Source organism: Artemia franciscana, chromosome 1, assembly GCF_032884065.1.
Source record: "Artemia franciscana chromosome 1, ASM3288406v1, whole genome shotgun sequence".
NCBI classification, from domain to species: Eukaryota; Metazoa; Arthropoda; class Branchiopoda; order Anostraca; family Artemiidae; genus Artemia; species Artemia franciscana.
Genome location: NC_088863.1, coordinates 50,324,175 through 50,333,559, shown reverse-complemented (window position 1 = coordinate 50,333,559; position 9,385 = coordinate 50,324,175). Strand labels below are relative to the sequence as shown.

Below are 9,385 nucleotides of genomic sequence, written 5' to 3'. Positions count from 1 at the left end.
TCTTCAGCTTAGTTCAACATAAGTGACGATCCAATTGTCAATAGTCTTAATGTTTTCAGCTTCAAAGTAGCTGGTCAAATTTAAAAAAAATCAATTTAGCAGCTCATCATTCACAAGCCCCTGACGGGGATTTTGAACCACATTTATATGGCCAAATGTACTTTTTAGACCCCTCTCGTAATACAATAGATCTCTGGGAAGAAATATTTCAATACATAAACAGCTATGATCAACGTTATGTGAAAATGTGAGAAGTGGAGGATGCTTTAAAGCAACATGCTGGTTCACTGGGCCCTTAGGCACGTATAAAAGACAAGCGACAACGAGAACCAATATATAGAAGCCAATCACGTAGCCGTCTGTCTCCTGTTACTATATATATATATATATATATATATATATATATATATATATATATATATATATATATATATATACTGAATCTGAATTTTGTTTAAAATTTAATACATAGATTAGCCCTCACAAAAAAAACCAATCGGGCCCTGTACCTAGTCGATCTGGCACTGAACGGCAAAGTTCACATTAAAGTGCTTGCCACAGACATTACCCTCAAGCAAGAGTTTCAGCTTATTAGCTTGGAAGGAATTGTTTCAAAGAATTTTTACATATCATTTAGGAGAGCACTTGTCAATTTGACGAAAAAAGTTTAATCCTCTGACAAAATAAATGTATCTTTAAACCTGGCACACTTTATTTTCTTTATGATACAAACAAACAAGTGCACATAATTACAAATAGACCTTTCCTTAGATTCTCGATTTTTCCATCGATTCAGAGAAAAAAACATATACAGCTGAGAAATTGAAATAGAAAATGCTCCAAAACTACCGTTAAGCTTAGATTTGAAGCAAGTTCAAAGTCGTTTTAAGAAACATAATCATTTTTGAAAAATACCAGTCATACAGAAAACCAGGTGGTTTTACGTTGCATCCAAGTTTAGTCAATCAAAGGATTAAACTCTTTTTTAAGGTCTAATGTAGACATCATATTTATTCTTATAAACATAGGAAGGTATTCTATGGAGTCGTTATCATTCGCTTGTTTCTTCTTCAAACGGTAGCAAAAGTGCGAAAGATATGTAACTTGTGCGAATAGGTAATGCTATTAAAGAGTTAAAAACCACAATAAAGACTAAATTCCGGCTATTTGTCACTACTTATTTCTCCCTTCCACTGTGAACAGCATAATTTAAGAATAGGATGAGTCCTGATTATCAGAAAAATCTGACAGCGAAAGTTTTCGGACTTTGGCTTTTATTCTATTTAGTTTTACTATGCGTGGCATTCTAAGGCGAGTTTTCAAAACTGCAAAACATGCTAGGACTAAAGAATTTTATCAGACTTTACTTACAGTCCCAGAAACTTCAATGTTGCTATACAGTCAGTATGTTCTCTACAAAGCAGCCTAAAAATAAAGTGACTGTGTCAAGTCAAAAGGAGGTTTTTAAGATAGGGCCTACTTTTCAGGACTTTCTTGAAAATTCTCTTAGGTCTGCTAAAAATGCAAATAAGTATTCAGCTGAATCAATGCCGGATCTGGATCATGCATACTTGAAGAAAGAAGATTATCAAGGCAAAGGCCAAAAAGGTAACATGTTATGAAATGGCTTGTAAATTGTCTGTATGTGAGGTATTGGGTTGAGGTATTGGGTTATGGTTGCTAATTCCCAAATTGACCAAAAACAAAGGATCTTGGCTTACAGTTACTCATCATCAGAAATAAAAACTATATAAAATTCAGCAAAAATCCTTGAGAAATCTAAAAAATACAGCCTATCATTCATAGACCCCTTTGCTTAACTCTACAATCACCCTTCCCCTCAACATGTAAATAAATAGTCCAAATATAGAATCACCACCTAATTTTCTGTTTCTAGATTTTACCAATATTGCTTCTTTGTTGTTAAATCCCTATCTGAAGAAATGAGTAGCCTAAAACAGACTAGGCTATAAAAAAACAACAACAGCAAAACATTGACAATATATATATATATATATATATATATATATATATATATATATATATATATATATATATATATATATATATATATATATATATATATATATATATATATATATATATATATATATATATATATATATATATATATATATATATATATATATATATATATATATATATATATATATATATATATATATATATATATATATATATATGTATATATCAAACAGTTTGTGGTAATGAACTGTAGTAAGCAGCAACCCAGCTCAATAGTAACCAAAACTTTAAAAAATGGAATTTTGGTACCAATAGCTACATCAAAAGAATTGCATTTTAATGCTGATTTTAAATATACAAATTTCATCAAGTTTAGTCTACCCATCAAAAGTTATGAGCCTGAGAAAATTTGCATTATTTCAGAAAATAGGGGGAAACAACCCCTAAAAGTCATAGAATCTTAACGAATATCACACCATCAGATTCAGCATATCAGAAAACCCTACTGTACAAGTTTCAAGCTCCTCTCTACAAAAATGTGGAATTTTATATTTTTTGCCAGAAGGCAGATCACAGATGCATGTTTATTTGTTTGTTTGTTTTTTTGTTGTTTTTTTCCCCAGGGGTGATCGTATTGACTCAGTTGACCTAGAATGTTGCAAGAGGGCTCATTCTAACAGAAATGAAAAGTTCTAGTGCCCTTTTTAAGTGACCAAAAAAATTGGAGGGTGCCTAGGCCCCCTCCCAGACTAATTATTTTCCCAGAGTCAACGGATGAAACTTCTGAGATAGCCATTTTATTCAGTGTAGTCGAAAAACTTTATAACTATGTCTTTGGGGACGACTTACTCCCCCACAGTCCCCATGGGAGGGGTTACAAGTTCAAAACTTTGACCAGTGCTTACATAAAGTAATGCTTATTGGGAAGTGTACAGGCGTTTTCAGGAGGATTTTTTGGTTGGAGGCAGGGGTTGAGAAGAGGGGGATATGCTGGGGGAACTTTCCATTGAGGAATTTGTCATGGGGGAAGAAAATTTCCATGAAGGGAGCACAGGATTTACTAGCATTACTTAAAAAAAAATGAAAAAATAATTATGAAAAAGTTTTTTTTCAGCTAGAAGTAAGGAGCAGCATCAAAACTTAAAACAAACAGAAATTATTACCCATATGAGGGGCTCACTTCCTCCTAATACCTCGCTCTTTACGCTAAAGTATTTTTAGTAATTTCAACTATTTATTCTGTGGCTTTTGTGATTCAGCAGTCATTCTTAATGAATTGGGACAAAATTTAAGCTTTAGTGTAAAGAGCAAGGAAATCTTATGAATCTTTTATAAAAAGATTCATAAAAAATTAAAAGTTCTAGTTGCCTTTTCAATTAACCGAAAATAGGAGGGCAACTAGGCTTCCTCCCCTGCTCTTTTTTCCTCAAAATCATTCGATCAAAATTATGAGAAAGCCATTTAGCCAAAAAAAATAAATATATAAATTTCGTTTTAATTATTCCTCTGCAGAGAGCCAAAATCAAAACTTGCATTGATTCAAAAACGTTCAGAAAATAAATAAAAAAACAAGTTTTTTTAAATGAAAGTAAGTAGCAACATTAAAACTTAAAACGAACAGAAATTACTCCATATATGAAAGGGGCTTTTCCTTCTCAATGTCCCGCTCTTTACGCTAAGGTTTTTTACTGTTTTAAAATGTAGAGTTAAGAGAAAGAGTCAGACTTTAGTGTAAAGAGCAGGGCGTTGAGAAGGAAAAGCCCCTTTCATATACGGAGTAATTTCTGTTCGTTTTAAGTTTTAATGTTGCTACTTACTTTCATTTAAAAAAACTTGTTTTTTTTTATTCTAATGTATGCAGTAGTATCCTGTATAAGAGTCCTTGCTTTACCATATAGTTTTGAAAACAGCATCAAGGTGAAAAGGAAAGTTAACATATAGACAAGGGAAAAGTTAACATATAAATAATTGAACAATATGAAGCATGAGGCTGTAGAATAGGATACTAAGAATTGACCCTGGAAAAATGTGTTCCAATTTCTTGAGGATCCCAAGGATTCTGGAGACTTTCATTTTAATGATGTCAAAATGATGCTTGAAGAAGAGATTCTCATCAAACAAGATCCATTGGTATTGGATACTTTAATTAATTATGTTTATCTTAGTTTTGACAAGATTCTTAAAGGAACCTAATTTCAGCAGGGGGGGGGGGCAAAGTGGGGTCTGGGGCAGCAAATGCCCCACTGGCCCATTGTAAATCATGCCCCTGCTCAGAAGGCTTTTGAGCTATATTAGTTTAACTTTCAGGATTGGACCTATAGTATAATGTAAGCTATGGAAAGGCATTGCCAAGCTTCTACTTCAACCCATTATCTTCTTGGTGAGGATTAAAAAAGTCAGCAAAGACAGATCAAGCATAAATAATATGCTGGATCTGTCAGCATAAATAACACACTCATAAACACATAGACATACATACATGTACACACATACACAAACTCATACATATACACATGCACACACACACACACATACATCATATATATATATATATATATATATATATATATATATATATATATATATATATATATATATATATATATATATATATATATATATATATATAACCTCACGACAGTCTAGTGGATGCGTATCTGTCGCTGTAACTTAAGCGATCAGGTTCGATCCCAGTCGTCGTGAGGAAAGTTTAAAAAATATATGAATATCTTTAATTTTTTCATATATTTTTTTATTATAACAAGCCGTCCTGGCCGAGTTGGTTGGTGCGCTGGATTCGGGATCCTTTGTCTGAGAGGACGCGGGTTCGAATCCCGGTGTACCCAATTCTTCAGTTGGGACGGGGGTCAGTGGCGTGACTCTGTAAGCTTAGCCAGAGTCGACCCAGCTCTAAATGGGTACCTGGAGAAATCTGGGGAAGGTAAACAGGAAGGGTGTGTGAAAGCACAGGATGGCTGGCCCCCAACCCCCCATTGCACTTCCTGGCTAAAGGGCCAAGAAACGGAGATCAGCACCGCCGGTAGGGACTGTAAAGTCTAATGCCGTATCCTTTACCTTTACCTTTTATATATATATATATATATATATATATATATATCTATATATATATATATATATATATATATATATATATATATACATATATATATATATATATATATATATATATATATATATATATATATATATATATATATATATATATATATATATATATATATGTATATATATATATATATTTATATATATATATACATATATATATATATATATATATATATATATATATATATATATATATATATATATATATATATTATATATATATATATATATATATATACATATATATATATATATATATATATATGATTCGTCAAAATGGAACAATAATCTTGTCTATAAAGATTAGACAAAAAAATATCGTCTAAGAACTGTCAAAATAAAGTTTGATGGCTGGAAAAGGGCTAGCAAACATCAGTCACGTCATTATTATTCTTAAGGTTCTGACCTGAGCTAGTTTTATACTGTATTTTTGCAATTCTTTGATTAATTGGCTGTTGGCTGCCTTGAAGGTCAGTTGACCTTTGCAGGTAGACTAAACAGGTCAGTTAAGCTTTGAAAGTGATTTTAGCTAGATATTTCATTACAATATTGATAAAAATTACAATATTAACACTAATTTTATTTAATTTCAGTGAATAATACTGTAATTTGCAATATTGATTACAGTATTAATAAATAAATTACCAAAAAGAAATCCAAACAAAAGTAAAAAGTTACAATAAATTTAAGATAAGCAGAAATGAAGTTTATGATGAGACAAATTTAAAATGGTGCCTGATCAAACAATATATAATAACAAAATCTTAGTAAGGAGCAACCTCACTAATAGTATAAAAAAAATGTTGTTGACAATTAACACAGCAAAAGAGTGGGCTTTTTGTGCTGATTCCAAATATATAAAATTACTATGTTTCATGCTACCCACCAAAAAGTTACCTGTCTTTGTTCAATGATATATAATTGTGCATCAGGTGCTATGTAGGAGAGGTGATAGCCATCGTGCTGGTGAGAGAAGGGGATTTTGGATGTTTTATCAAGTTCATTTCAATACCCTGTTTTTTTAACTCTCCATCAGCTCTCTGATAAGTATAAAAATGCTGAGGGGATGTAGAAATTAATCTAATCTCTAATCATTTACACTAAGCCTGAATCAGGGTGCTGCATCAGCAAGTTTAAATTATTCTCATTCTTGTTTCCTATTTATATTCAATGTTTAATGTCTTCTTTTTTTCCCCTAGTATTCATGGGGAGCACGCTCATAAAATAGATGTGTTTGAAAGGTTCCCCTCTAAGACGTCCTATAGATGAGTTTGGATATTCTTATCCTTACCCTCCTAATCATTATTCAAGGGATGCATTTTTCCATGAATGAATGCCTTTCTTGAAGCATTGTTTTCCAAATATTAAATTTCAATGCAAAGAAAATGAGTGTTCAAAGAGTGAGTGGCAGGTGGTCATGAGTTTCTTTCTTTGGGAGGGGGTCAAACTTTGTAGATTTTAGCAAATCTCTACCTGATTTTCACCAAATTAATAAAAGAAGATTGACCTCTAAATGTACCTTAATATACAGAGATCACATAATATGTATAAGATCATAATTAGAGAGAAACTTGCTGATTTTTCATTCCTTTCTGCTTTTGAACTATCTGAGACAACTCATACTGATCCAAAAAACCAAAATCAAATCCAAAAATAAAAAAAAAACTGGTCAAAAATCTGCAACTAGGATTTTTGTTAGGGGAATGGTTATTTTTTTAGGAGGGGGAGGGGAAGTACAAAAGAAACTTAATTAACGATTCCACTGGGGTATTTTCTGCATTTGGGTATTTTCCAGGGGGTGGAGAACACCAACCACCAATGTACCATTGGTGGTAGCTTTAACTTTCTATGATGCACTGATAATCTAATAAATTGTAATATACTTGGAAAATATTATTAACCAAAATATTTGCCAAAATCATAGTGACAAATATTTTTTTTTTACCTGATATTGACAAATGTAGTAATGCAAAGTAAATTGATATTAGCAAATGTGAAAAGTGATAAACAGAAATGAAAAAACATGGAGGGTAAAAAAATGGTGGAGTCACTGCAATATTAATGATTTTTTACATGCAAATTAATTCCAAATATTTGAAATGCCACCCCGCACCTGGAAATATGGGCTTTTTTAACCCCTTTAGGGAACAGTTAACTATTGTATTAACTATCCAGAACAAAATTCTGGTTAATATATATTTTGCAATAAAAAGAAATTTCATGCCTGAAAATATTGATTAAAAGCCAGCGTCTCCACTCACTATGGTACCATCAGGTAATGGCAGGTCCTTAGGAATTAGTGAGGCAGTTATCACCGCATGAATACTTTCTCTAGCAAAAGCTGTAGTGACTGTAATATTGTCATCCCACTTTTGCTTCCTTTGCACCATAAATGGGTTTTTAAACAAAAGGACAATCGCCTATGTCAGTGTTTGTTCAAGATCATTGTGAATACAATGAACAATGAATACAAAGATTTATTGAACATTGCAACTCAATTGAAAATAAAACCTACAATTAAGAAAGCCTCCTGAAACTTTTGTTTCAGCTCTGGCTGAACATACTTTCTTTCATCCTGAACATTTTATTCTATTTGATGAGGCTAAAGCTGTTTCTAATGATAGGGGTTTTTCTCAGTGGGCAAGGGAAGCTGTAGAAATTGAAAAACATATTTTTGCTAATCTTTCAATAAATAGAGACACGGGGAATTTAAACATTGACCCAATTTATGGTTGTCTTTTGAAAAATGAATCAATAATCAATAAAGGAATTAAAAATTTTACATAATCACCAGGGGACAAGATTATCTACTGGACCAAAAAGAGTTCCTTCAATATTAGCTAACAAGAGAATTATTTCACAACAGAATAGTTAAATTAGTTTCAATTTTCATAATTTTTCCTCAGTTGCTTTGATGTTCTCATTGAAGTAACTAATGATCAATAGCAAGAATTGTATTTATTATTATTGGTGGTGTTTTTATTTGTTTTTAGTATAGTGTTTTTTTTCTTTTTATTGTGTTCTGAGGACGCCTTGTTTTGATACAGGCGAAATACCCACCTTATTTTTGTCTTTTATCTCTTTTCTCTCTACTGGCTGCAGTCTTGTTTGAAGTTTTTTTGTTGAGTTTTTGTTGTTTGTTGTCATGTCTGGCCAGTTTGGCTTAAGAACTTTCAGGATTTTACTTTAAAATTTTTTTTTTTGTCTGCTGAATTGTCTGCTATTTTATCCATTTGTCTGCAATTCTCCATTAACCTTCTTAGTAGGATTTCTGACTAATAACCAAACTACACAATTAAGTAATGAATTATAACCAGCTGAAATTATTGAATCTTGTAAAGGGAAATACTAAGGCAATGCAATTCAATACCGAGATGGGCCTAATGCTTGAATTCTACAAGTTTGGTTTGCGGATCAGATAGGAGCCCAGAAAAAAACTTTGACAAATTTAGTGACACACCAGGACAAGTGTAACAACCGGGTTTGGTTCTTTTTTAACTGCCTACAAGTACAAAATTTGCGCATGTTTAATGATTTACAGTAATATAGAGAATGTGTGTTCTGCCGCACCTAGATCACCCATCAATTCCCCCCCCCCTCTTCCAATTCAATTTTAGATCATTTCCATCATGAGCTTTAAGATCAGAACAGGTCTTGTGAGATAGAAATTTCTTGCTATACTACTGATAAAATGTAATTATTTAATACGATTTAATATTTAACAGATAGTTTGATATCAATATCTAAATAATTATTATTATCTTTACCTTTTCTTTCAATAACCTTTATCTAATTTTAAATTAGGTTTTAAACTGGTTAACCTTTAAAATCAATATTACTAAAGAGTTCATTTCCAAATTTAGTTTTTACACATTTCATTGCTTTGATTTTGCATTCAATTCTTAGACCCTAGTCTTCTTTCTTAATGGTTTGATTGTATTTATTTTCGATTTTAATTTCTTTTAAAGGTTTTTCCATTTATTAGGTAATGATTTTATTAGATAAATTTCTGAATCACAAATAACTTATAGATTAACATGTAATTTGTGATCAATGATATCCATGTTTGCTTTTCTTTCTGAAAATATAACGTAGTAAATATTGTATGGATTATCAGGCTTATCATCTATCAGAAGTTTAATTTCTGTATCGGCAGTTGATGCAGAGGCATAAATATTAGGTTCATTTTTTGAAACATCAAAACAAAATAATGGATATACTATTTTAAAGTCCTTATTGTTAACAGTAGTTCCACTATCAAAGTTTTGATGTT

The 9,385-nt window shown here is 31.6% G+C and overlaps 1 protein-coding gene across 1 annotated transcript in view; it reads left to right on the top strand.

The window, feature by feature from the left end:
* The first annotated feature begins 1,311 nt into the window (after window positions 1-1,311).
* The window catches only part of LOC136031051 (CDK5RAP1-like protein), a 118,138-nt gene continuing 110,064 nt past the window's right edge, over window positions 1,312-9,385 (top strand). The window contains exon 1 of the mRNA XM_065710265.1: window positions 1,312-1,608. Within this exon, the coding sequence (XP_065566337.1) occupies window positions 1,335-1,608 (274 nt within the window). The 5' untranslated portion in view covers window positions 1,312-1,334. The remainder of the gene's footprint in view (window positions 1,609-9,385) is intronic.